The sequence below is a fragment of the Plasmodium gonderi genome, assembly GCF_002157705.1.
Source record: "Plasmodium gonderi DNA, contig: Chr03, whole genome shotgun sequence".
Classification (NCBI taxonomy): domain Eukaryota; phylum Apicomplexa; class Aconoidasida; order Haemosporida; family Plasmodiidae; genus Plasmodium; species Plasmodium gonderi.
Window position 1 is genome coordinate 817,690 of NW_021628927.1, and position 27,581 is coordinate 845,270.

Genomic DNA, 27,581 nt, shown 5'->3' on the forward strand with positions numbered 1-27,581 from the left:
TGGATGTTGGCAAAGTGTGGATGTTGGTGATGTTGCGCAAGCGCTCGGAAGAATGGGTAAATGTGAAAATGAACAGCTCTGCGTGCATATATGGACTTGCTTGAAAATATGCAAATGTCCTGTTCCCCAATTATTTGCCTGAACTGATCAGAAAATTCAAATATTCACATGACAAGCCAAACTGTGCCAACTACGCATACTTTGAGATCAAATATTGTATTAAAGTCATTTGGGTACACTGAGATTGTAAGGACGATTAACTTCATATCATTTGAAGTCCACATGTGTTCTTATATAAAGTACACATATTTGTGGTTATCCTAAACTTTAAGCGCAAATTGTCACATTAGTGAACGAGTTGGTAATTTTAAAATGAAATGAAAAAAAAAAAATAAAATAATAATAAAACAAAACAAAATAATAAAATTTACGAAAATTTGCATGAACAAGTCAGAATTTTTATATTCATACATATGCTGCAGCAAAAAAAAAAAAAAAAAAAAAAAAAACTCGCTGCTTAAACCTTTTGCTCGAAAAAAAAACAAAAAAAACAATCTCTATATAACCCCCACACAACCGCAGCCCAATATTTATGTATATACGTGCATATATTTTATGTATTTATGTCAAGAAGAGTAGTATTTTTTTTTTTTCTCTTTACCTTTTTGTGGAACTCTCTGTTTATTAAGTTTGCTTTTTTTTCTTTGCGACGGAGACGGGGTGTGGTGTGGTCCTAACGAATTTCTATTAAAACAGAAAACGGAAATTACCAACATGCTAATTTAGCAAAGCGTTGTTGTGTTATTAGTTCGTATTTTTACATTTCATTTTAATTTATTTTTAGCACATTTTAATTTATTTTATCACATTTTAATACATTTTAACACACTTTTAATATATTTTAATATGCTTTAAGTATGTTTTTAATATATTTCTTTTTCTTTTTTCTTGGCATATCTTCACGTTTGACAAAATACATCGTCATGCACAGTCCTTAATGAAAATGAAAAATCCCATCCCATAAGTGTTCTAATAAAGAAAAAAAAAAAAAAAAAATGTGACAATTTATTCTTCCATCTTTTGTATGAAGAAAATACATACATAAGGGCTTTCTTTGTTTATTTTATGAAAGAATTTTTTTTTGCTATTTTTTTTTTTTTTTTTCCCTTTTTTTTCTGTCACCTTTTTGGTATTTCTTTCTCCCTACAGATCATTTTATTAAATGATCGTACAAATTATTTATGTGTGAAGAAACATAACTTGTCAGTTTTACCTCAAGTAGCGGCGTATAGCACTATTGCATACGTGTATGTATATATATATATATACACATGCACATATAGAAACGTTTGTGTATTTTTTTTTTTTCTTTCTCTTTTTCCCCTGTTTAAGTATGGCACCAAAGAAGAAAGAGGAGGAGCAGAAGATACTGCTAGGAAGGTAATAACCCCCCCCCCCCTTGAGTTGGAAACAACGTGTACCATTTTTTTTTTTTTTTTTTTTTTTTTTTTCCCATTTGGACATTTAATGAACTTCTCCGTCATTTCCCCATTCTTCTTTATATTCGTAGGCCTAAGAATACCCTCAAAATGGGATTAGTTGGTTTGCCAAATGTTGGTAAGAAGGAGTAAACAACGTGTTCATAGTGGCAGTGTCTAAAAAGATTGAGAGACAGACACATATTCGTGTAATTCTGTGTCCACATGATTGATACCTAGTCTGCCAGATTTTGCGCATTTTTTCTAATTTTACGTACTTTACGTATTTTACGTATTTCGCGTATTTTACGTATTTCGCGTATTTTGCGTATTTTACGAATTTTACGTATTTTACTTATTTTACGAATTTTACTTATTTTACGAATTTTACTTATTTATTTATCTATGTATTTATTTTTTTTTTCTGGTCGCCCCCCACCCCCCATGTAAGGCAAATCAACCACATTTAATGTACTGACGAAGTTGAATATTCCTGCGGAGAATTACCCATTTTGCACCATAGACCCGCACGAAGCTAAGGTTACTGTGGAGGATGAACGATTCGATTGGCTAGTTAATCATTTCAAGCCAAAGAGTAATGTGCATGCATACCTATCCATCTTTGACATTGCTGGTTTAGTTAAGAATGCACATTTGGGGGAAGGGCTGGGGAATAATTTTTTATCGAACATTGCAGCAGTAGATGGAATTTACCATGTGGTGAGGGCATTCGAAAATGAAGATATAATACACACAGAAGGAAATATAGACCCAGTGAGAGATATGGATATAATAAATTCCGAATTGATATATAAAGACATTAGTCATTGTGAAAAGAATTTAGAAGAAGTGACAAAAGTGTTGAATAGAAATAAAAAGGATAAAATAAAACAAAATGAACATGATGTTTTAACTATTGTATTAGATTTTTTAAAAGAACATAAATGGATTAAAGATGGAAATTGGAAAAGTTCAGAAATTGAAGTAATTAATGAATTCAATTTTTTAACAGCAAAACCAGTAGTATATTTAGTGAATATGAGTGAAGCTGATTTTATCAGACAAAAAAATAAACATTTAGCAAAAATTTACAATTGGGTACAGGAAAAAAATAAGGGAACTATTATCCCATATTGTGCAGATTTGGAATTGAAACTTTTATCCATGAGTGAAGATGAAAAATTAAATTATCTTAAAGAAAATAATATAAAACAAAGCATGCTAAATAAAATTATTAAAACAGGATATTATGAAATTAATTTAATTCATTTTTTTACATGTGGACAAGATGAAGTTAAATGTTGGACAATAAGAAAAGGTACCAAGGCACCACAGGCTGCTGGTGTTATTCATACCGATTTTGAAAAGGGATTTATTTGTGCAGAGGTTTACAAGTATACTGATTTGGTGGAATTTAAATCTGAGGGGGAGGTCAAGGCCAATGGCAAGTATCTGCAAAAGGGAAAGGACTATGTCGTGGAGGATGGTGACATTGTCTTTTTCAAGTTTAATGTTTCCTCTTCTGGGAAGAAGTAGGAATAGCCCCAGTTATTGTCTCAGCTTGACCAAACCAAAAATATGTACACCGTGACACTGTTACTCTTTAACCTCCTCTCCATTTTTACCCTCACACCCTTACCCCGTCTGTTCACTTACATTCCCTTTGTGAAATTTTCTTACCCTTAATTTTTTAAAAAAGAAAAAAAAAAAAAAAACCTTAACAGGCAATAATTTTATGAACATTTTTTTTTTTTTTAACAAAAAATTTACAAATTTGGCTAGCCAGCTGGTTGAAAAAAAAAAAATTAATAAATAAAAAAAAAGACACAATAATGGTATTAGCAGTAATAGTGTTAGCAGCAATAGTAGCGGTAAAAAATGAAGAAACCACACAACTTGGGAAACAAACTAGTCGACCGGCGGGGTACACAAATACGGCCAATTGACGAAGCAGGGTATGAAACAGTTCGTTCAATTACCGTGAGTAAATTGTCATGTAGGGAGAGGATGTCGTATTATATATATATACATATATATATATATATTACATCCCAATATGTAGTCCCCGCGCGCTTATGCATGTGCATGTTTACACATACATGTAACATGTATTTGTGAACGTAAAAAAAAAAAAAAGGATAAAAAAAATAAAAATTTAACATTGTCGATCAGCACTCATCAAGCAAGAGTAACCAATCAATGAATACACTTATAAAGGTATTTTCGAACTTAAAAAAAAAAAAAAAAAAAGGATAAAAAAAAATAAAAATTTAACACTATCGATCAACACCCATCAAGCGAGAGTAAACAAATCAATGAATATACTTAAAGAGAAATTTTTTGTGAAAAGATGTTCTCACAGTGTCATTGATGAAGGTACTTTTTTTCCCCTTCTTCTCGCAGGTGTTTCTAAATATGGCCTCGTCTGTCCACTTGCGTTTTCTTGCTATATTTTTCGACTGCTCATCATCATCACTATTATCTTCAAGATTGATAAGAGGGTTGTTCGTCAACACGTTGTTCTTTTTACTTTTCATAAGTTCCTGTTCTTGTTTCTCTAATCTTTGTTTTTCCAGTTTTTCTCGTTTTAAATTTTCTAGCTCTCGGAGGAGTTCCTTCTCTTCTTCGTCATCCGATTGGCTATCCGGCTCACTATCCGATTGGCTATCCGGCTCACTATCCGACTGACTACCTACCTGTCCGTGCCGCTTTTCACTCCTCTTCGTTAATTTTTTTTTCTCTTTTATGTCTCTTCGCCGATTGCGTGTCTTCCATTCCTCCTCAACCTCGTCATCTTCATCTTCTGGAAACGGGTTGGTATATTCATGGTTCGTTGCTTTCTTTATATTTTCAATGGCGACAATCTTTTTACTGTTATTGTTCTTCTCCTCGCTTGTAATTCCGTTTTCCAGTTGAATGAGATTTTTCTTCAACACTTCCTTTTCCTCCATATAATCGCTCAAATCCCTCATTTTCATCTTCGTGTGGCTTGGCATGTCTCTGCTGCAAACTTTTGCCGTTTGACTCACCTTTCTGTTCCCTCCTAAGGGTTAAGAAGTGCAGAAGTAAAGTAGTGGAGAAGTTATGAAGTTACGAAGTTATGAAGTTACGAAGTTATGAAGTTACGAAGTTATGAAGTTACGAAGTTATGAAGTTATGATGTTACGAAGTTATGATGTTACGAAGTTGTGCATGAGGTGTGGAAAAAATGTACGTGTAGTTGAGTGACTTACCTTGGTTTTCTCCTCCTATCGCATTGTACCATGTAGGTCTATGAGCAGTTGTCATCTTTTCGTTTTTAAATTTGTCAGAGTTTTATTTTATGACTAATAATCTGCTTGACACCTGAATGTGGGGGCTTAGCAGATGTTCCCCATATGTGTGAAAATTCGTGAATATGTTTTTACACTCAGAAGTATGTTTATATTTATGTTTTGCACTTGTGTGCGTTTGATGAGGTTGTTAAGCGTCTTCTCCTCCAGTAATGATGATGCGGGGTAGGATAGACATTCGTGTTGTAGCAATATTCCGGTAGTTAAAATTTCCAACAGAAGGAAATTAAATAGATTCAATGAAGAGACTCAATGTAGTTAGTCCCTAACCTTTTGAGAGGAACTTTACACAGTGTTATATGTAAAATTAGGTCATCTGCGTTGTGCTAATTTGGAACAAAGGTAAGAGAGAGAGAGAGAAAGAAAAAAAAAAAAAAAAAAAAACTTTGTTTCGCCCTTTTGTTTTTTTTTCTCTTTTCATAAATCCATCAAATGAAATATCCACGCCATGTATATCTCTCTGAACACGTCTTAATCAGAGTGAAGCAACCTTTTTTTCTTTTTTTTTTTTTTTTTTTTACTATGTATAGCTACTCCTAAGGAATATGTATAATACGGTAGAAGTAGTGTATACTTTTTCATAGGAAAAAGTATAAATAATACTATATGCACGGATAGTATTTAGAATGGGTTGTTTCTAAAAATGGGACAAGGTTTATCCAGAGTTGGATAAATTTGATTTTCCCCTCGAATCTCAGGATTGGCAAAGGTGCACACAGTCGCTTTCTCTCCGTACAGCGGCAGAAACGCACGTTTGCATTAGGTATGCATGTAAGTACATATGTAAGTACCTACGCAAGTACATATGTAAGTACGTATGTATATATATATGAATCCCATATGTCATACTTCAAAAAAAAAAAGAAAATTTCTTCAAATTGTTAATATGCTTTTGAGAAAATTAAGATGGTTTCTCGCTCTCTACGAATTTTTTCGCCAGAGAAAAAAAAAAAATAATAAAATAAATGAATAAATAAATAAATAAATAAATGAATAAATAAATAAATAAATAAATAAATAAATGAATAAATAAATAAATGAATGAATAAATAAATAAACAAATAAATAAATAAATAAACAAATGAATAAACATACATATGGTACATGCATAAACAATGCTGAGCAATAAAAACTATGCCATCGTGGCACTAGTAAAATATATATGTCAAATGAATTATTTGTTTTATGGCACAAATAGGAAGCGCGCCGGTGCCTCCATTTTCCCAGTGTATTTGGGGAGGGAGGAGAAAATAAAATTTGTGATTTCAAATTACAACATTTTATAAAAATAAAAAAAAAAAAATAAAAAATAAATATAACAAAATAAATGAAGTGGTGCTTTCTGTTCCATTCGATTTCGCACGAATCCATTTATTACCGTTGGTGTTGATGATAAAAATGGTTCTTTTTGTGCGCAAGAAAAAAAAAAAAAAAAAAAAAAAAAAAAACTTTTACCCAACATATTATACTTATATATAATACTTTACTATGTGCATACAACATGATGTACATTTTTGCAGTAAATTTTTCTTACGTGCAAATAATGTAACACTCACTGAGGTAGGAGGGTAATATATTTTTTTTCCTTTTTTCCGACCACCCTAAAAAATGACAAACGTGTCAGTGATATATATATGTATCACTTTGTGATGAATGCATAAAAAAATTTATACACAAAAACAGGGTGAGCGGGTGAGCGGGTGAGAGGGTGAGCGGGTGAGAGGGTGACAGGAGGAGAGACACACTATATCTTTATTTTTTTTTCACCTTCCAAGTTTGTATCAACACGTTGCTATTATGTTAAAGCCATATGCACATCTAACTTTGTCCCTTTTCCTTCGCGTTTGTTTTTCTCATATGTGATCCCCCCTCCTAATCCTTAAAACTTTTACGCAAATATTTTGGAACATTCGAATTTAAAAATGAATTTTTTTTTTTTTTTTTTTGGTTTTTCTTGTTTCTTTTCTTCTGTTTCCAAGACGTCGACTGTCCACCATCAAGATGTGTGTGCACCTTACCTTGGTTATGTTTAGAATTACATTTATCCATGGTAGCTGTCGATTGTTCATCATTACTTGTGTTTTCTGGCTCACTTGAGACTTTTCTCATGACATGCAGGTTTTTTACAGTAGATAAAGGATTTTTCTTTTTCGAATTGGATGACATAGAATTTTGCATAGACTGATGTAAATTACTTTGATATGAACGATTGGGTGGTAGATGATTTACTTTTGGGTTGCTGGGAAAGGTATAAGGATTAACTTTTCCTATTTCATTTTTTTTAAAATGAATTGTATCAGGTGGTAATTTTTCCAAAAGTGATCTAATTTCATTTTCTCGAACCTGTTTCTTGGTTTCATATGGATTATTTACAAAGGTATCTATATTGGCTAGTCCAGCTCCTGGGATGAGTAAAGATTTAATAGAATACTTAGAACCCACACAACATATATCTTCAAATGGTTGAAATGATATAGAATTTATTTTATCTCCACAAATGTTATGAGTTAAATATAATTCTGGTTTTGAAAAGAAATTTTTATATGTTCGAAAATGACTATTCATTGAAAATGCAACAATATTTCTGTCGCTAATTTCTATATTATCAATAATGTTATGAGATCTATATGAATTTATAAATTCTAATTTTCTCATATCCCACAATTTGTATGTACAATCAAGAGACGCTGTAATAAGATAATTATCTTGAATAGATAATGACGAAATTGGAGTTTCATGACAAAACATATCACATACAGGTTTATCCATATTTGGAGTCCATATAGTTACATGTCCATTTTTATGCCCAAGATAGATAGTAGCATCATGTTTATTTTGTTTCATAATTGTACAAGGGCCTCTTTTTGTTTTTTTCCTTGTAACAATATTTCCAATACTTATATCTTGATATACCAATTCTCCAAATTCTCCTACTGATGTTAATAAGAAATGAAATGGTAAGAATTCCATTTGGTATGTGTATAGTATATCCTTAATACAGTTCACTTCTATCCCTGTATTGTCATATATATATATATATTTTTTCTGTGCAACTGCAAATAGTTTGTGATTATGTAGAATCGTGCTGCATCTAACAGTTTCCTCTACTTCTAGCTCACATTTGGGTTCTAAATTATGTGTATCTATCAATGTTATGTGTCCTTTTTCTCCTGTGCTTAGTAAATATTTTCCATTTCTTGAGTAACTACATTTGTATGGACCTAAATTTAGTCTTAAGTTTAGAATCTTTTTTTTAGTCCCTACATCTGCTTTGTTGTAAATTTCTTTCTGCGTAGGAAATTTTTTCATCTTAGAATGTACCTCTATGTGTTCGGCGAGATTATTTGAAGTTCCTTCTTCCTCTTGAATAGACTCTTCATTTATACAGCTTACAAATTCGTTCCTCTTCCCCTTCGTATGCCATTCCTTTTGTGTATTCACAATGGAGTGTTCCTTAGATGTAGAATTATCCGTTTGGTCATGCGTAAATCGAATGAACCCTTCGTCTACTCTTTTAAATTTGCTATTGGCTAGCATCTTTTTCGAGGATATGATGGCTAGTCTCACATCCTTATTCAATTTGTTTTTTATTTTTTTATTTTTTATTTTTTTCGTTTTTGGCAAATTTTTAGGAAGTAAAAGTGGGTCTACTTGGAGGTAATCAATTCGGTTCTTTTGTTTTATTTTATTCTGGATCTTTTTTTTTATTTTATGCAGTACTTTCCTAGCAGACTTGTCATTAGCTTTTTCCACATTGACGTTTATCTTGTTTTCTTCGATCGCTTCGGGGTTCACGTCCCGCTGCACGAATAGGATCCCCTCCATGCCGGCCGCTTGCGGTTCAAGCAGAAGTGAGACGTCAGATGTGAGATGGCAGAAGTGAGATGTCAAAGGTGAGATGGCAAATGTCAGATGGCAAATGTCAGATGTCAAAGGTGAGATGTCAAAGGTGAGATGTCAGAAGTGAAACGTCAAATGTGCACACTTCTGACCTAAGCAGTACACCGTTCAGTTGTATATTCTTCACAAACATGCTAGTAACTTATGGAGATAACAATTGTCCCCGCACCCTCACCCCGGTGGACAGATGTGGCATATAAGGGTCTTTTTCCTGATACGTTCCTATTTTTTTTACGACGCCCTAGGTTCAAGCATGCAGTAGAAAAATATCCTCGTTGTAATGGTTTCAAGGTTAGATCAAAAAGTTCTATACAATGCTGTACCATTAAGTCATTAGTTTTTATATCCCACAGTTGGAATGGGGGTGCGGGGGAAAAGAAAAATATACTTTTTCCTCCCTTTCTATTTTGTAAACAGAGAAGAAAAAAAAAAAAAAAAAAAAAAAAAAAAAAAAATTGTTTTTCCTTTTTTTTTTTTTTTTTTTTTTTTNNNTACCATTAGTTATTTGTTTTTTTATCCCCCAGTTGGAATGGGGGGGGGGGGGAAAAAAAAAAAATACTTTTTCCCCCCTTTTTATTTTGTAAAAAAAGAAAAAAAAAAAAAAAAAAAAAAAAAAAAAAAAAAAAAAGTGGTCCCAATTGCGATAGGCTTGCGCTGGAATGGGGCATTTGTCGACAAGCTAAAGCCTAAATTTATTCTCCCAGAGGTTCAATCATTTGTTTTTCTTTTTCCTTTTTTTTTTTTTCTTTTTTTTTTTTTTTTATATTTTTGATGGCCTCTTTTATGTATTTTTTTCGGGATGCGCGGGGTTACGTTTTTGATTTTTTTTTTTTTTTTTTTTTTAAAATTGCATTATTTTTTTCTACATTCACTTCTTTATTCATTTCTCCGTTCGCTTCTGCGTTCGCTTCTTCGTTCACTTCTGCATTTTTGCTTCACTTTTTTCTGCATTTTATTCTCCGCTCCTTTCAACATTTCTTGGCTTTTATTTTTTTAATTTTTCAACGATACAATCGCACGAGGTGCATACGTCACGGATAACCCACCTTCAGTCGACCAAGGAAAATGAAAAAGGAAAATGAAAAAGGGAAAAAATGCATGTTAGGGAAATCGAAAGGGTGAAAAATTTTCAATAATGAAATACTCTTTTTTTTTTTTTTTTTTTTTTTTCTTTCTTAATTGAAATTTAATTTTTATAAATTGACACAAGTGGGCTACACTCAGCCAAGTTTTAGAAAAAGAAAGAAAAAAAAAAAAAAAATTGTGTGACATACATAATTTAATACACGACAGTTAACCTAAACGGGAGAACACAAGCAAGAACATATACAATTTTATCACATGCGAACACAAATTGATTAACAAGAGAAGAAAAAAGAAACTTTGGGATAAAGGAAAAAAAAAAAAAAAAAAAAAAAAAAAAGTCTTTTATTTTTCATATAAAAGTAGCCAACAGAGAGTGGGAGAGAGTGCAAAGTGAAAAAGGAGGCCTTAAGCACTCGTTTCCCATTATCCACACAGGCAAAGATATGAACATACATACGTACGTACATATACGTATGCGCATAGATAAATATTTATGCCACTGTTATGTTCCCCTTAGGAAATCTAAAGCAGTAGCAGAAGTAGAAGCAGAAGCAATTGCAGCTGAACCGTTCACCATATCGCCCACTAACACTCAGAACAGAAAGTGGGGAAACACCAGACCTTGCACCGCTGAGCGATTCTAAAGGAACCAGAACGAAGCAGTGAAAAGGGGACAAAATGTCAAAGGCCGTTTATGCAAAAATTTGGATGAGTACGAGGTACTTCAACCTGCGAAGGAGATACGGATGCATTAAGGTTTGGTAAGTGTCCAACATGTTTTGATGTGTTCACAAAAACATATAAGTATCATTCATTTTGTGTTCGTCTTTTTGTGTGTAATGAAATGGTGTCGCTGATTAGTGAGAGAGAACCCTTTTGAGTGACAGAGTTGGAAATGATAAGAAGTGCACTCTCTATGCACACGTTTATATATGTGAGCATATGGCAGAGGACTTGCCAACGTGGTATATATCATTGTGTATATATTTTTTTTTTAGTGCATAGGTACACTGCTATATACTATACTACATACCGAATTGATCCTGATTTTATCACATGTATTCTGTTTTTTTTCATTTCATCTCTACTATCTCACCCCTTAACTTTTTTTTTTTTTTTACAATCCCATAGTGGCCGTCTAAGTCCTTGGTTATACGTTTGGTCCTTTTATTGTCTATCGCTTGTTTTTCCAGCCCTTAGTAATGAGAATAAGAAACTTTTAACCTTTGGAATTTGGAAGGAGAATGATGTCGGTTATAACAAATGTGCACCACCACCATATGAATGAGATAGGAGAAATGAGGAATATTTGTTGGATCCATTGGTGTGTACGTTTGTGGTATAAGTATTTCCCAATTCCCCGATTAAAAACTGGTTAAATAGGGTTTCCTACATATGCACGAACACAGAAATGGAATTTTGCAAACTTATCATAGAAATTGTTTTATATCCTTTCTAATGGATGTATAGTTTGGAAAAAGACCTTTTTTTTTTTTTTTTTTTTCTTCTTTTTTTACTTCATATATACAGATGAGCAAATGGATCTGGTCTTAAGGGAGATCCCATACCCAGCTTTCTCCCATAGACAATAGAAAGAAGTTATATCACAGTTATCGCATAAGGTCTATCCTCGTGTACTCATGCTCTGTATACAAAAAGACATGTTGCTTATGTTTTACTTTTTCCATAGGAATGTATTGCATTGGGTATGTTTTTTCATATATATTACATATTCTTTCCATTCGCAATTTTTTTTTCTGTATTAAACACTATTCTTGTTGGGTATGGGGGAGAAACACTTTTTAGTGAGTCTCTCACCTGGCCATACTGCAACTTCAAAATGTTTTACTTTACGCGAATTAGGAAAAAATGTATCCAATAATTTATTACCGAGTATTTCATAGTGAGCCAATATTACAGAGAATATTTTAAAAAAAGAAAAAAAAGAACAATTACACCGAGTGGTAAAAATTACCTGACCGTTTTGAGCAACCATCAGCTCCCGCGCGAAAAAAGAAAAGAAAAAAAAAAAAAAAAAAAAAAAAACGTAGTAACCAAGTGGACTGACGGGGCGGAAAAATTGCATGAACAGCAATGTTGCAAAATGAAAAATGGCTAGGTGACAAAATGACAAAATGACAAAATGACAAAATGACAAAATGACAAAATGACAAAATCGTATGAACAGCAATGTAGCGAAATTGTACACACACAGAAACGCAACTGAGCAAAGAAACAGTTGCGACATCCATTTTGTGGAAAATTTTTAAAGTAAAAAAAAGCTTGCCGAAATAGACATTGTTACATAAGGCATTCCCACGTGAGAATGCCACTTCTGTTAGTTTGTTTTGTGTGTCTCTTTTGTCATCATCACCATTGTGCCCATTTCTTAGTATCATCATTTACATCCTGTCGTAGTTTTTTTTTTTTTTTTTTTTTTTTTTTCTTTGCAACACGCAAGAGGAACTCTTCATTCTAACTCATAGGGAAAAAGGAGGAAATCTCAGAATAGTTCATTTCAGTTATCCAAATGAAGTTGTCATTTTTATTTTGTTTTGTATTTTTGTTCCTTGTGCCATGTCTGTTCGGATATGCTGATAACGCACTTCACTATCAGATTAGGAGAAAAAAAGAAATGGTGCAAGAGAAAAATGGATTGGTAAACCAAGACAAGGGAATATCAACTGGAGATATCACAATGAATTCAAACAGAGAGGGAGAAATGATTTACAGAAAGGAGCCTCTCCCAGAATTGCAGAAGCACACAGGTGTTGATTTAGATGGGCTCGTAAATTTTGCGGACCCAAATGAATTATACAAGTTTTTAACAGAAGACACAGACGGAAGTGAAGAAAGCAAATCGAGGAATAATTCATTTTCAAATCTGAAAGGAGCAATAAAAGGAAGCAACATGAAGAAAGAGATATTCCTTACTTTGTATAAATCAGCGCTAAGTCACTTCGATGTAGATGGGTATAATGTCTTTATGGAAAATATCATGACAGAAAAGAGACATAATAATGATGAATTTTTAGAAAGACGGAAAAGGAAAAAATATAATAGATCTTATCCACATTGTGATAGGGGTCCAAATGGAATGGTGAAACTAGAGAGAAGTACAGATAAAGGTAACTACCAAAGTAAGGATGTGTACATAAAAGAGACACGAATAACTGGAGGTAGAGAAGGAAATGTTGAATACCCAGGTGGCCCCATCAGATCGGTGTATGGAAACAACTTAAGCAAATGGATGAAAGATTCTTTAGAAGATATCGAAACTCCTGCATCTATAAAAGAACCTGGATTAGCAAATATGTTAATGCAAAGTTTAACTATGGTTAAAGGATTAATTCAATCAGTGGCTAGCTCCGTAGTGGATATTGTACCTCCTTTAATACCTCCACCAGTATGGATTAATAGACCACTTCCATGCTTACCAATGGTGACAGGGAAAAATTGTTTGGGTTCTGTCTTATACCCTATAACAGCTGCAGAATTCGTGACAGCTGATATTACAGATTCTATAATGAACGGAGTTATCTCAAGCTTCCCAGCAAAATATGCATCTAAAGTAGGAAAAACATCGGATACACAATATCGAATATGTGCTATGGCATATCTTGGAATGTATTGTGCATCTATTTTTCCAATATGTTGGTTACCCATAGGTTTGAAAGTAGCAGAAACAATGTCAGTTTGTTTCCCTCAATGTTTAGCTACCCTTATTGCATGCCCTGGGTTCTGGATAGACGACATTGAGGGACCTTGTAATAATGCATCTGTGCCTCCATTTTGCTCCTTTTCCGTTTTTGTGAATCAAAAAATTGTTCCTCCTCAGTTGACATCTTATGATGATTCACACATGTATCCGAGTTCATGTCCTGAAAAGGATGAAGAATATGACTTGCTGGATGAATTGTATGATCATGAAGATAAAAAATTTAACAATGTTTATAATAAAGAAAAGAATTCTTATTCGAAAATATCTTTACCTACCTATCCAGATTTAATTCCAAACATTTATGATAAACAAGAACACAGGAAAGAAGAACTAGAAGCATGCAAATGTATGAACATCATTCAGTTATGCAGAAAACATTTTGCCATACCTGTCATTGCAAAGTATCACACACTTTTTGATACTACTCATGAAGAACCTGTTAAGCTATCTCCCCTTCAGACTAGATGTTGTCGAATCTGCAAACCCATTTGGCTAGTCCTGTTCCCTCGAAAACGTATAATAGATTTGAGAGGTTCTCCTGTCTATCCAAAGAGGAAGACAACTATGAATCTCTCAAATCTTGTGTTACATTGAAAGAAGTTCCAAAGTATCCAAAAAAAAAAAAAAAAAAAAAAAACTGCTTCTGTCTAGTGAAAATGGCTTAAATCATTGATTCGTTAAGATTCTTTCTATAAATTCATCATTTAACACTTTTCGCTACTCCCTGGGAAGAATCCAATTTTTTACACCTCACTTTGGAAATTCATATGGAAACCATTTTGAGGTAACATATATCTAACTTCTCAACAATTGTGTATGATGTGCTTTTTAAAAAAAAAAAAAAAAAAAAATTACACCCTAATGGGCATAGTAACAAAATTGGTTTTAGAAAAAGGGTCTGTCACATGCACCTCCAAGTGAGGAAAAAATAAGACGAAATAAAAAAATAAACGGGATAGATTTTTCTCTCCCTTGTACAAGGAGTTCATAAATGGAAACATCACACACAACAGTACAAAAAAAAAAAAAAAAAAAAAAAAAAAAAAAAATTCTTAACGCTAAATACGTAGAACACAAGTTATTATCTCTAGCCTCTATGCAAATAAGCCGAGTTGACAAAATGGAATAACACAACAAATAGGAATAATTTCAAATGTGACGTGAAAAAAAAAAAGAAAAAATTGTGTGAACTCCATGTGGAAGAACACATTTTTTTTTTTTTTTTTTTTTTTTTTGTCCCCCTCTAATATGCAATTTTGCACCTTGATGGGGAAAAAAGGAGGAAAATGTGAAGAGAAAATGTGAAGAAAAAATTTGAAGAGAAAATGTGAAGAAAAAATTTGAAGAAAAAATTTGAAGAAAAAATTTGAAGAAAAAATTTGAAGAAAAAATTTGAAGAGAACATGAGGAAAAAATTTTTTCTTCCACTTTTTTTTCCCTCATTTGCAATTGAAAAGACAAATTAAAGAAATGGATGGAACAGAATAACTCTGTTTGATTTACATCTGAGCATAGATGAATCCGTCTGACAAGGCTTAAACGGGAATGAAGAGGAAAGGGTGTAGGCTTTCAAATGAATTGACAAAAAGCAGATTCACAAAGGACCTCGGGAAGAGGAAATATCAAAGGTGTTCTACATTCTACTATGTTCAGAAAAAAAATATGGAATCTTCTCTCTTTGTTGTTACGTATCCGATTCTCTTTCCTGATCTGATTGGTGAGGGTTCTCTTACATCTTTGAGGGTAGAAGGAGGAGAAGTGGAGTGAGGTGTAACTGAATCGGCTTTGTCTCAATATGGAGAATTGTTGATATAGGATAGAGGTAAGTCACAATGTTACATATGACAATGTACATCGAAAAGATGTACATCAGTTGCAATGATAACAGATGTAACGATGCATGCTGTCAATGTAGAATCTTTTTCTCACAGGTAAACTAATCATTGTGTGCATGAGAGAGAGAAATAAAAAAAAAAAAAAAAAAAAAAAAAATCGTACAGTTAAAGGCGATGGAACAATGCTTATTCTTGCAAATGGTATTTATGTGAAAGGGTTTTCTATCACTATGTTCAATGGGTATGAGATCATTCTTCAGATGAAGAAAATAAAAAAAAAAAGTAGAGAGGGAGGAGAAAGAAAGAGAAATGTGAAAATGTTGAAGAGGAGTCAATCGATCAAGTAGATGTATAAAACTTAGGTGCTTTTCATTATTCAATTCAAAAACGCATGTTGTCTAATTCGTTTATTTGTAACATTTAAGTTGTCCCTGTGATATGAGGATTTGAATTTTATTTTTCTCTCTTCGGTTTCCTTTGGAACGCAGTTTATCTATGCGACGTTAAAATTGGGAGAAAAATGAAATGGCACACCAACAAGGGAACAATACAGAAAAAAACACACACACGTTCATTCACAAACAGTACAGAAGAAGGGGAGGAGAGGAACTCTATCCACTTGTGTAGTTCATAATGGAAATATAAACCCCTTTTTTTATAAGAACACTCTTGATAAAATAATCATACGTCGAGCTTGGTCTCGTTATAATGAATCATCTTTCTGCTGGAATTTGGAATGGGTGCATTTTCCTTTGGACACAGGGATTTCTTTAAAAAAAAAGGCAAAGGCGATTAGAGGGTTAGGGTGACTAGAGTGTTAAGGTTTAGAGGCTAATTTGTTTTGAGTCTATTTGGTTTTAGAGTTGATTGGGATTAAGCTCGTTATACTTCCCGGGTTGTATGTATGCTTATGGTGAATAACTTTGTTTTGTTTTTTCCTCTCTTGCATTAGTAAATTTTATACTTACCTCCAACTGGCTCATGTAATGACTTTTGTTTTTTTGAGGAATGAACGAATCGGCACTTATATTTGGTACAAGGCAGGTCTAAAATTGGGGAATCGTTTTTTTTTTTTTTTTTTTTTTTTTTTTTTTCACATTATTCAGAATTGGTTAGCACTGTTTAACATTCTAATTATCATATGTATGGTGTATGTACGTGGAAAGACAAAACAAATGGTGAACAGTGACGAGAATGCTCATAAAAATGGAGAGAGAGCATATTCCATCCATGGTTATCATTACAAACTAGCTAATTTAGTATGAACACTTACTGATAAATTATTAATATGTCTATAATTCCTTTTCGGTGGTGGTAATGTATATCTAAGAACGTCTATACCCCATTTGTATGGGTTGTTATTCAAGCTGTAACTACTAGTCTTTTTAGAGCTGTAATTTGTGTGAAATGAAATGAGATGGGAGAGAGGGAGAGAAAAATAAAAAAAATACATGAGTCAAGTTCAGTAAAGTGGTTCTTCTTGCAAACATTATAATAGACCAATGTGAGACATGAACTCATTTCTTTTGTGTGAATTTTTCCAAATTTTCGAATTTTTTTTTTGCTTTTTCAAGAGACCTCCTCTTTTGTCCTGTGTCTCTGCTGAAGAGAAGAGCATAATGATAGAGAAAAAAAAAAAAAAAAAAAAAAAATGGAAGGGAGGGATATCAATGTTAATTATTATATATATATATATACACTTTTGTTCCGATGATATTTGCATTAAAAGCACTGTTTTTTTTTTTTTTTTCTCTCTCTCCTCTCTCTCTCTCTCTCTCTCTCTCTTGTGTTTGTGTGTCAACCTTTCGTTAGAAAAAATGCCCCCACTTTTAAAATCAGAATAAATTCTTCTTCCACTTTTTTTGCTGAGCACTTGAAAAGGCTCGTGCTGTAATATCTTTTTTATTTCTCCTGAAGTGTTTTCAGATATTTTTTTCTTCGTAAATTTGTGGGCCGTGTAATGTCCGTTGTTCTTATTCTGGTCTGCCATTGGGGTGAAGTGAAAGTAGTGAAAAAATTGAATACAGTGAAAGTGAAGGAAAACTAAGGGTTTCTGTTTTCTGGTTTTTTTTGGAAACAATTATGTGCACAACTGTGTGCATGCTCTTTTGTAGAATTGAAAAAATATGACAATGGACTTTGAGACGTGTAACTAAGCAAAAATATTACGTAGGTGCACAAATATATATAGCATGTAATGCACCTACCTCTCCTTTCATCTTCAGTTTCATCAAACACAGATGTTTTATTTCTATGATTGATATTTCTTATACTACTTTTTAATTTCACTTCGGTTGTCTCATAGAATAGCTTCGATTGTGTGTGTGTGTGTAGGTAGGTAGGTGGGTAGTTATTGTATTGGTAATGGAAGCAGTAATGGCAGTGATAATGGAAACACGATGGAGAAGAAGCGTACATTTGCATGTCCAACTATTTGTTAATTTATTCCCCATTTGGATTTCCTACTTTGCAATGATTCGTTTCTCTTGAGTAGGTTGGCTTTCCGGCAGCTACACTGAAGGTATATGTGTGTGTGTGAGTGAGTGAGGGATAAGCAAAAGAGATACAATTTGAGATAGAGAAAATTTTGCAAAACTGTCTTTTTCTATTTTATGAAGTTGGCATATTGGGAACGACAGTTGCAAAGGCAGGAAAGAGAAGATGTACACAGGCATACTTGTATGTGTACATATACATATATATACATATATATATAAATGGTGCACGTATTATTTGTCCCTATGACGATTTTTCCTGGTGAGTCATTACTCGTTGAATCGGATTGGGTCATTTCTTTGGTTCCGTTTACCACTTGACGAGATCATTTTGTTTTATTTGAACTGGAATATACACGAAGCTCCGAGAGGAAACAGTTCAGTGTTTAGAATGTCAAAAAAAAAAAAAAAAAAAAAAAAAAAAAGGGGAAGGGGCAAACGAAAGATTTTAAGACTCTTGTCTCCACACTTGTGTAAAATTCATCAAAATTATTTTTAGGAAATTTAAATACATGGAATAATGTAAAAATATCACGTCAACTTATGGATAGGGTGAAACTAATTTTTATGAATGAACTCAGAAATGTTTCCTTATTCATATTTCGCTCTAAGGATGTAGGGGTTTCATTTGGAAGGCAACTAGAGCTACCATTCTGGAAAAAATGCAAAAGAACAGGAAAAAAAAGAGCAGTAAAGAAAAAAAAAAAAAAAAAAAAGACTCAACAAGACAAGGTTAGAAAAAACAAGACAAAATAAAATAAAACAAAAAAGAGAACAATAATGAGAACAAAAATGAGAACAAAAATGAGAACAAAAATGAGAACAAAAATGAGAGCAATAATGAGAGCAATAATGAAAGCAATAATGAGAACAAAAATGAAAACAAGAAAGAAAACAAAAGTGAAAAAAAAAAAACAAAAAACATTCGTGCACTTGTATGCAAGGGGATAAGAGCACATGCCGTATTCCCCAGAGCGCGATATGCAAAAATACTCTTATGCGTGAAAGAGACTTTTTAAAAAAAAAAAAAAAAAAAAATGAAAGAACGAAAGAATGAAAGAATGAAAGAATGAAATAAAAGAAGCCTGTCCTACTTGGTTAGACCACATGTTACGTTACATAAAGGTACAATTTGCAATATTTTACCTTGTGCCTTTTTTTATTTTATTTTAGATATATATATATATATTTTTTTTTTTTTTTTTTTTGGGATACGCACTCACGCAAGCATACACACGTGCATATTATGAGGATTTCTCAGCTTTGATGAAAATTTTTGTGAAAATGTGTGTATTGACCTAGTACCATTTGTTCAATATGTAACTTTTCTTTCTTTTTTTTTTTTTTTTTTTTTTTAATACGAAACAGTACACACATAGTATATGCACTTTTGGAGTGTCTAATTATTTCAAAATAAATTTTTCTCATTTTACAAGGAGATACGAGATTCTTTGGTAAACTGTGGAATTGAATCCTCGTTTGAAATTTGAAATCCAGACAATGGGGATCGAAAGAAAACATTTTGACCACTAGAAGAAAATACTCACCCTCATACACGAACGAGCTAACAGACATTCGTGTTTGAGTTTGTGTCTTTCCTTTGATGCATTCAAATGGCATGTCGGAGGTGTACACATATCTGTATATGTCCTTGTGGTGAGAAATTATGTACACTCCTTTAAAAAAAAAAAAAAAACATATGGGAATCGTTTTTTTTTTTTTTTCCTTATGGCATTTATCTGGTAACACTTTTTATGTCTCTTTTTTTTTTGCCCCTTTTTTTTGCCCCTTTTTTGATCCATTCGTTTGCGTGCAGATGTAGCATCGCCACTACCCATAGTCACTTGTCAAACACAAATCCGTACTTGTTCCAAAAACGATCACACACGAGATTTTCGTGTGAGAGGATTAATTTTGTCATGCTTTCTTTTGTTTGTTTCGTTGGGGTATACATTGTGAAAGCATCATCTCGTTTTTCCTCCACGATGGGTGCCTTTAAGTCTTCATCTCCTCTTCCCTGTTTCTGTTTTTCCACGCAGTCTATAGCAATGTCGGTGTTAACTTCAGCCCTGGTGGTATTAGCAGCACTGTTCCTAATTATGATGGACCCACGCCTGAAAATTTCTGGCAAATCGTTGTAGTTAATTCCAAATCGCGAGAAAAGCAGCTCATTTTTTTCCTTTTTTTGAGTTGTTAATAAAAATTTATATGCTTCGTCTTTCGAGTAATTAGCTTTTTGAATAAGATTCCAAAAGCACTCATTATATTGAGTGTTAATATGACAATCTACTTGTCTCCAGGAAAAATAATCCTTCGTTTCTTTTTCTGTGGGGAATATAATAATTCTTGCATCAAAACATGGTGGATAAACTAATTCCTGTTCAGAGAAGAAGAATTTCCATTGATAAATAAAAGACGATGTAAAATAAGATACAACGTTTGTTAATATTTTATCATATCTCCTATTCCATATTTTTGCTTTTTTCCTGAATAGGAAACTATATTCATCTGAGTGTCCATATGCTAAATCTATTTCATCAAATTTATTCATCACTTTCTTTGCACATGAGTTCATTAGATTTAATCCTCTAATGTCATTTGGTTTTGTGTATACATGTGTCTTTGTGAATTTCTTAAAATCACTTCCATCTATTCTTACAATGAAGTAGCAGTTCAATAGGATTCGTTTTTCTTCCTCGAACTGTTTAACGTATGCGAATTTGCTGTTAGCCATTAAAAGTTTCAGTGATCTTCTCACTTTTTTTTTTTTTTCTTCTTTTTTAAGCACAAAAAAAAAAAATATGACTCAGTAAGGGAATTTAGAGATGTACACATAATGATATGGGCTACATATATGTAAAGGGAATAAGTACACAATATGTAGAGTATATTTGTAAAAAAGCAGAGAGAAATATACACCTCTCTCTCCCCCCTCCCCCTCAGTTGTAATAACTGTTATGTAAATTTTTAGGAAAAATACAATATATGAACACATCAACCCAGGTAAATATCATTTAAAGAAAGAAGTTTTTTTTTTTTTTTTTTTTTTTTCCTATCCTATGCACCCCTTTTATTTTATGTTCTCCATTTTTCTCATCAATTCGCCTGAACAGTTCAGGTTATTTTTTACCACAAAAAATTTGATATATATTTTTTTTTAAAAAGTCAAAATAGAGAAGTCACACCCCAATTTGTACTTTTGAAAAAGGACACAAATGGTGGAAGTTACCAAAATGGTGAAGTTGTAAAGGTAATAGAACTCACACTCTTGACTTATTCCGACATTAAATGTGGGGGGAGTAACAACTATTATTTTATGTCCAAAGTGCACAAAAAAAAAAAAAAAAAAAAAAAAAAAAAATGGATAACGTTTTGTGTTTGAGAAGAGAGTAGAATATGAAAAGATAAATAATACATATGTTCAAAGTGGAGATATATATTCATGCACATGATACAGTTGAACCTTGAACGTAATTGTACCAACTAATGATGAGAGGGAGGATATAAGGGGACCCCATTTAAATAACAATTTTTAGCGCATTTACTGAGTTGCACTATTTTTTTTTTTTTTTTTCCTTTTTGACTAGATATGGATGTACATATGGTCTATCACGTTGTTCCCTCGCCCAACTCTCCCCACCCTCATTTTTACATCATCAAAATGTAATGTATGGTCCGTTCAAGCTCTTCATATTTTTTGCGTAATTGAAGAAGAGTTATATATTTGGTATTTAATGTTAAATTGTAATTTTTTTTTTTTTTTATTTTTTTTGCTTATGTAACGTTCTCTCGTAGGACACTCTCCATCCGTTCAATAAAGAACTTTTTCAGTCTAGCATGTATTAACGGTTGATAGTAAAAACGAAATGAATGCTTATAAGGTGAGATCGAATCGATTAGTTTGTCCCAATGAAATATTTCCGTTTGCTGAAAAATATTATCCTTATTAACTATGACGTTAAACAAATATTCATTATCAAACGTGAAAGACATGTGTAGTAAATACTGAGAAGTTATGGATTCCAGTTGATACACTTTTTCTCCAAATATATGTACCAGTTTAGAAAAACAGAATAAACATTTCCCCATAAATTTTATAATTTCATTACCTACTAAATTTTTTGAAAGTATTTTTCTAACTAATATTCTTGAATCAGCTGGATTTTTTATATTCCATTTTTTTATCTGACCATGATCATAAGAAAAAATTTTAAAAAGTGTATGCATAGTTGTGTTGTACAGATAAGGAAAGGACAATTTGGAAATTTGTTCTTTCACAGTACTCTCGGAATATTTTCTCAATCTAATATTCTTGCTTAATGTTTTTATAAAAAATAGCAAAGCTTTTAGTATTTTCAAAATTTCATCAAGTTGTGCTTGGACAGGCTTAGTTACACATATGGTTACAACTTTTTCCGATTGAGATATTGCATCTTGAGTCCATTTTCCCAAAGTACAATCCAGTTCATGGCAAGGAGACGTTTCCAATGAGGAAAAATATGTGTTTTTTTTTTTTCTTATTCCCTTTGTAATCAGGAATGGTGTTAATATATCCAATTGATCCGTTTCAGTCACACGGTTTGCCACATCCGTTCGATTGGTTTCGTTCACTTGGTTTATCCGAATTGGTGGATATTCTGAATGTGAAATTTTTGACACGCCCTGAATGGCAATCCTGTTTTTCTCGTTATATGATAAACATGACCTTTTTGAGACAAACCTATTTGTGTACATATAATCAGTTATGAGAGACGTAAATAAAGATTCATGGAATTTCTTCATAAATAATGTAATGGCTAGATCGACAGCTGTCCTATTGCATTCATCTCTCACGAAAGGAGAAGTTCCTTTTCTCACATGATCAAGTGCTGCTACTACATCATTATTCCATAGGCAGGAGTGGATGATGGAATGGTTGTTTCCTCTACATATGTTTTCGAATTTTAGTAATTTCCTATCACATAATACTCTGTGTTCCACTTTTGTGGTCTTCATGAGGCACTAGGGGAGAAGTTGCTTGCTGTGAGAAATATGCCGCCTCAATTCAGTGTCAATTCATTGTCTATTCAGGACGAGGGGAAAAAAAAAAAAAAAAAAAAACAGTTATAGTAATGTGATAAGTAGGGGGCTAACTAGACAGATATGTAAATAAAAAAAAAAAATAAATAAATAAATAAAAATACTACAAATGCATACACGAATGAGCAGATTGGTAATTTCAAGCATATCCCATTGCCATAGGCATAATGTTGTTCATAATAAGGAGACTTCCCTAGTTCCTGTCTTTTTCTTTATTTTCACTAATTTGTGGCTTTTCTTTTTTTTTTTTTTTTTTTTTTTTTTTTTCCCCTGGTAGACACTTTATTCACATGACTGTTCAGGCAAAAAATGTAGAAAATTAATTAGCTATAAGAACTGTCCTCATGTGAGAAAAGACAAAAAGGTGAATTATAGTATGTCAAAATGGAGGCTATATCTTTATTTTCCTTTTTGGTTCAATATGCATAAATGATAATATATTTAATTTATGCCTAAATGTAGTTATCTCAACATTTTGACATTTTATTTTTTAGGAGAATAAATAAATATGTGAGAAATTCCATGTGTAAGTACACGAGCGAAAAAAAAAAAAAAATACTTGACTTAATATAAGCTTACATTGTGTTAAGTTAAAAGGGAATAAAGTAGTTTTATATTTTCTCCGTTGGTTTTTATAACTGTGCTTATTTTTTTCATGCATGTAAAGACGTGAAAAAAAAAAAATTATGTGCACATAAGGGCAAGCGGTACACCCAAGTTGTGAGAAACAGTTGTACTTTCCATGGTTTTCCAACTTTTTTGTATTTTCCCAACTTTTTTGTATTTTCCCAACTTTTTTGTATTTTTCCAACCTTTTTGTATTTTTCCAACCTTTTTGTATTTTTCCAAACTTTTTGTATTTTTCCAGCCTTTTTGTATTTTTCCAACTTTTTTGTATTTTTCCAACTTTTTTGTATTTCTCCTCCTGTTCTACATTTCCCCGTCGCCTGTCAAGAGACACAGTGACTGAGCAGATATAAGTTTTCCCATTTTTAATCCTCTCATATGTCTTAGGTAAGACAAAAACCAGTGCAATACAATGCAATACAAAATGAGTAATTTCTGCTACTCGATCAAGCTAGGAATGGTTAAAATATAGTGCAAATCCATTCAGTCCAAAAATTCTTTGAGTGAATATTGTGCATCACATAGGGAGGAAGGAAAAAAAAGAGAGAGAAATGCATTTTTTTTAATGGCCCTATTCCTTTTGAATCCTCAGAGGGGTATATATATATATATATATGTGAAAAAGGAAAAAGAAAAATTGAACATTCATAATCTCTTTCCTAACATGTTCGTCTTAACCTAATCGTTCATCTGTTTTGTTTCGCACCGGACGAGTTGTCTCTTAAAGTATGCACCCGTAACGGTGCATAGCAATGTATGGCGATACATAGCGATGCGTGGCGATACATGCACACATTACCAAATAGTGCAGGACAGATGAAGCAAAGAACTCTGTTATTCCTTGTTGTATTATTTACGAGTCTAAGATTGGCAAGTCTTGAAAAGTCTCTCTTCAGCTATGTTAGCGAGATATCGTTTTCAGGATCTTTTGAGAAATTATTTGAGACATGTCTGAGGATCCCTAACAATTTGTGCTTAGGAGGAACATCCACAGTTGTCACTTCTGATAGTGTTCAAAATGGATTAATTGCTAAATGGACATTTGATGATATCTATGCCCTTGATTACAGTGCGAATAATAATCACATTCACAAATTCGTGCGTCCTGCCCCTGGCTTTAATGGGCATGGGTACAGCGGGGCGTTCCTGGGAGGTACTTTTAACCAAGAGACATAAAAGAGGGGGAATTTGAACCAACAAAGATGCTAGAGTGAAAATGCAAGTCAACAGATTTCCACACGTTATATAAGCGTGTGTTCATATCCGTATCTGTATTTGCACGCGCGTGTGAGTAACTCAGTTTATGATTCCACTTTCTGCTCACCCTCTTGTGCATTCCTCCCTCTCCACTTTGCAGACAACTCGGGTTTTGTTCACGCTAGTGACATTTTAAAAACGACTGAGTTCACCATGTGCGTGAAATGTCAAATGGGCGCGTTTTTGCCTGAACAAGTGCATAACTTTTTCTTCGCCAAATTTCCGCTGTTTTGTTTTCATCCATTTGTTCTGCTTTTTTTTTTTTTTTTTTTTTTTTTTTTTTTTGCTGCCTTTTTTCTATTCTCCATACACAGTTGCAACTTTTACCCTTTTGCCAAACTTTGCTCAGCGTTTTCTGGATATACTTACTGGAAAGGTCGACGAATAACTTCCGCAACATTCTTTCACAGATGTAATAACTCCCTTCTTAGTCCCTGCATTTGTGTAATCGCACGTGCGAGGAAAAAAATATAGAAACATATCCGTTTCCATTTCCCCCAATATTGTAAACCACGTCGACACAGTCGTCCCATGCACAGACGAGGGCACAACCACACGAGCAGGGAAAAAATGATGGTGCAAAAATTGAGGGTGCAAAAAATGAGAGCACAAAAATGAGAGCACAAAAATGAGAGCACAAAAATGAGAGTGCAAAAAATGAGGGTGAAAAAAATGAGAGTGCAAAAAATGAGGGTGAAAAAAATGAGAGTGCAAACCTCGCCTGAGAAACCCGTGCATCACCTATCGCGCAGACACCAAGGGGAAGAAAAAATAGCCGTGTTGCTGCACCCACATATGAACAGAATATCCGTTAGAATAATTGAAGATGCAAATTCAAATGAAGGATTATCGTCTATGGGACAAATAGCAATAAGGAGGTGGACAAATGTAGGCATAAAGTTAAGTGAAGACCGAATCGAACTGTATTTGAATGGGGTATTGGATAATTCTGTATACATAAAAAATAAAATAATAGAAAAAGAGGGAGACATAACAATTGGAAAAAGCATAAATTATTCTAGTTTTAATGGATATTTAGATGAAATATATTTTTTTAGCAGAAGTCTGAGTAAATCAGAATTAATTTCATTTGCCTTTTCAAATCTAACAGGAATACATGACACAGATTTTGTTTATGTTGGAAATTACGAGTGTAACTATGCAACTGCTATGAGTAGTAATTTATGTAAAAAGAAATATCACCTGTGTTCATCCTTTGATTTATACAATGGAGCCATTCATTATGCTAGAGTTAATGGAATTCTGTCGTCTCAGTCCAATTTATGGCCATCAGACATTTCAGAAAATTCGATTGAGTCTGGAGAAAAAAGAATTGCCCTCTGCTGCAAGGTGTACGAGGTAGATACTCGGGTGTGAGGAGATTATGACATTGTAAAGAATTGACATGAGGAAGGGAGGTGAAAAGCGAAGAATGGAACAGCCTTTTTCGATTGCATATAGTTTCAGTTTCAGAAAATGCAGAATAATGTACATTCATTTGTTATTAAATGGAGGCAAAATAGATGGTATGTGTGTTGTGTCCATCCCCTTGTCCAATTATTTTCCTTTAAACGTTTTACATGTTTGACGGAAACTCGAATTTTTGCTTAAGCCTGGATAATTTTTTTTTTTTTTTTTTCCCATTTTTCACGTCCATGCATTTGTCTCAATGTGATGCTTGAAACATGTCTATTAGGTCCATTTTACTATTTAGCATGGTTAATTGGAAAAACGTGAATTTTGTGATAAAAAAAAAAAAAAAAAAAGGAGAAAATATCAAAGATTGAAAAAGGTGTATCAGCACGGTTAGCTTTTTTGCAACACTTATAGGCAAATTTAACCTGACATGTTCATAAAAAATAGAGGGAAAAAAAAAAAAAAAAAAAAAAAATGGCTGTAAGGGATCAACATCATCATTTGAGCTCATTTTATTTTTTGTAGCCTTCCTGCATGTCTTCCGAAAGTTGACAAGGTTGATAAGGTGGAGAAATTTCATTTATTTGTCTACATATACGCATGCTCTGTTATCACCTTTTTTGCCGCACCTTTTTTGCCACACCTTTTTTGCCACACCTTTTTTGCCTGTGTTTTTCTTCTTTGCTTACTCACTCCACACCCTTCATGGTTTTGACGTTCACTTTGACAAATGGAGATTAAATCTTTCCCAATATTCTGTTTAAGTAAATTATTGCGTTTCTTAAACCCAAATCAGTGACTCTTGTAACTTTCACTTTATAAATCTGAAGAGGGCGCGTACCTCGATCTTTCCCCAAGTTGCACACAAGAAAAAATAAAGCAAAAAATAAAAAATAAAAAATAAAAAAATAAACAAATAAAAAAAATAAATAACGCAAAAAAAAAAAAAACATGCTGTGACATTTTACAAAAAAAGAACAGAAAAAAATAAAAGGGGTCTTGTCTTCAACACATTCCACCAAAATTAAACAAATATTTATTTGAGACAGAAAAATACTCTTTCTTTTTTTTTTTTTTTTTTCCTTTTTTGAAACTGAAACAAAGTAATTAACACAAAAAAGAAAAAAAGAACGTCTACTTCGATTTTTTTTTTTTTTTTTTTTTTTTTTATGACATTTTAGTGAGGCTCCTTCCTCCTCTCTGAGATTAAGCCTTTAATTTTATTTTTATTTTTATATTTTATTTTTCCATTTTTATCAACTTGTTCATATCGTATAGACTTTCACATAGAGTCGTTTTTTGTTTTAAAGACGATTTTCCAACAACAATTTTTCAATACCACCCCTGAGGCATTT

At 32.8% G+C, this 27,581-nt stretch overlaps 9 protein-coding genes across 9 annotated transcripts; 4 read left to right on the forward strand and 5 right to left on the reverse strand.

The window, feature by feature from the left end:
• Nucleotides 1-1,393: 1,393 nt before the first annotated feature.
• On the forward strand, nucleotides 1,394-3,014 carry PGO_031670 (GTP-binding protein; the record flags this gene model as incomplete). Its single annotated transcript, XM_028686151.1, has 3 exons — nucleotides 1,394-1,440; nucleotides 1,571-1,617; nucleotides 1,930-3,014. The coding sequence occupies 3 exons, from the start codon at nucleotides 1,394-1,396 to the stop codon at nucleotides 3,012-3,014; spliced, it is 1,179 nt and encodes a 392-aa protein (XP_028541952.1).
• Nucleotides 3,015-3,790: 776 nt separating this feature from the next.
• Nucleotides 3,791-4,766, reverse strand: PGO_031680 (hypothetical protein, conserved; the record flags this gene model as incomplete). The annotated part of the gene is made up of 2 exons (XM_028686152.1): nucleotides 3,791-4,521; nucleotides 4,712-4,766. 2 exons carry the CDS (start codon nucleotides 4,764-4,766, stop codon nucleotides 3,791-3,793), a joined length of 786 nt encoding a protein of 261 aa, XP_028541953.1.
• A 1,916-nt stretch (nucleotides 4,767-6,682) lies between these two features.
• Nucleotides 6,683-8,635, reverse strand: PGO_031690 (hypothetical protein, conserved; the record flags this gene model as incomplete). The annotated part of the gene is made up of 1 exon (XM_028686153.1): nucleotides 6,683-8,635. The coding sequence occupies one exon, from the start codon at nucleotides 8,633-8,635 to the stop codon at nucleotides 6,683-6,685; it is 1,953 nt and encodes a 650-aa protein (XP_028541954.1).
• Nucleotides 8,636-10,474: 1,839 nt separating this feature from the next.
• Nucleotides 10,475-11,084, forward strand: PGO_031700 (hypothetical protein, conserved; the record flags this gene model as incomplete). Its single annotated transcript, XM_028686154.1, has 2 exons — nucleotides 10,475-10,557; nucleotides 10,928-11,084. 2 exons carry the CDS (start codon nucleotides 10,475-10,477, stop codon nucleotides 11,082-11,084), a joined length of 240 nt encoding a protein of 79 aa, XP_028541955.1.
• Nucleotides 11,085-12,326: 1,242 nt separating this feature from the next.
• On the forward strand, nucleotides 12,327-14,111 carry PGO_031710 (hypothetical protein, conserved; the record flags this gene model as incomplete). Its single annotated transcript, XM_028686155.1, has 1 exon — nucleotides 12,327-14,111. One exon carries the CDS (start codon nucleotides 12,327-12,329, stop codon nucleotides 14,109-14,111), a length of 1,785 nt encoding a protein of 594 aa, XP_028541956.1.
• Nucleotides 14,112-15,166: 1,055 nt separating this feature from the next.
• PGO_031720 (hypothetical protein, conserved) lies at nucleotides 15,167-18,177 on the reverse strand (the record flags this gene model as incomplete). The annotated part of the gene is made up of 11 exons (XM_028686156.1): nucleotides 15,167-15,252; nucleotides 15,516-15,606; nucleotides 15,771-15,845; nucleotides 16,040-16,120; nucleotides 16,321-16,398; nucleotides 16,626-16,743; nucleotides 16,931-16,954; nucleotides 17,155-17,335; nucleotides 17,560-17,662; nucleotides 17,819-17,867; nucleotides 18,122-18,177. The coding sequence occupies 11 exons, from the start codon at nucleotides 18,175-18,177 to the stop codon at nucleotides 15,167-15,169; spliced, it is 942 nt and encodes a 313-aa protein (XP_028541957.1).
• Nucleotides 18,178-19,687: 1,510 nt separating this feature from the next.
• Nucleotides 19,688-20,581, reverse strand: PGO_031730 (hypothetical protein, conserved; the record flags this gene model as incomplete). Its single annotated transcript, XM_028686157.1, has 1 exon — nucleotides 19,688-20,581. One exon carries the CDS (start codon nucleotides 20,579-20,581, stop codon nucleotides 19,688-19,690), a length of 894 nt encoding a protein of 297 aa, XP_028541958.1.
• Nucleotides 20,582-21,621: 1,040 nt separating this feature from the next.
• On the reverse strand, nucleotides 21,622-22,842 carry PGO_031740 (hypothetical protein, conserved; the record flags this gene model as incomplete). The annotated part of the gene is made up of 1 exon (XM_028686158.1): nucleotides 21,622-22,842. One exon carries the CDS (start codon nucleotides 22,840-22,842, stop codon nucleotides 21,622-21,624), a length of 1,221 nt encoding a protein of 406 aa, XP_028541959.1.
• Nucleotides 22,843-24,369: 1,527 nt separating this feature from the next.
• Nucleotides 24,370-26,187, forward strand: PGO_031750 (hypothetical protein, conserved; the record flags this gene model as incomplete). Its single annotated transcript, XM_028686159.1, has 4 exons — nucleotides 24,370-24,706; nucleotides 24,911-24,965; nucleotides 25,160-25,222; nucleotides 25,563-26,187. 4 exons carry the CDS (start codon nucleotides 24,370-24,372, stop codon nucleotides 26,185-26,187), a joined length of 1,080 nt encoding a protein of 359 aa, XP_028541960.1.
• Between the last annotated feature and the right edge of the window lie 1,394 nt (nucleotides 26,188-27,581).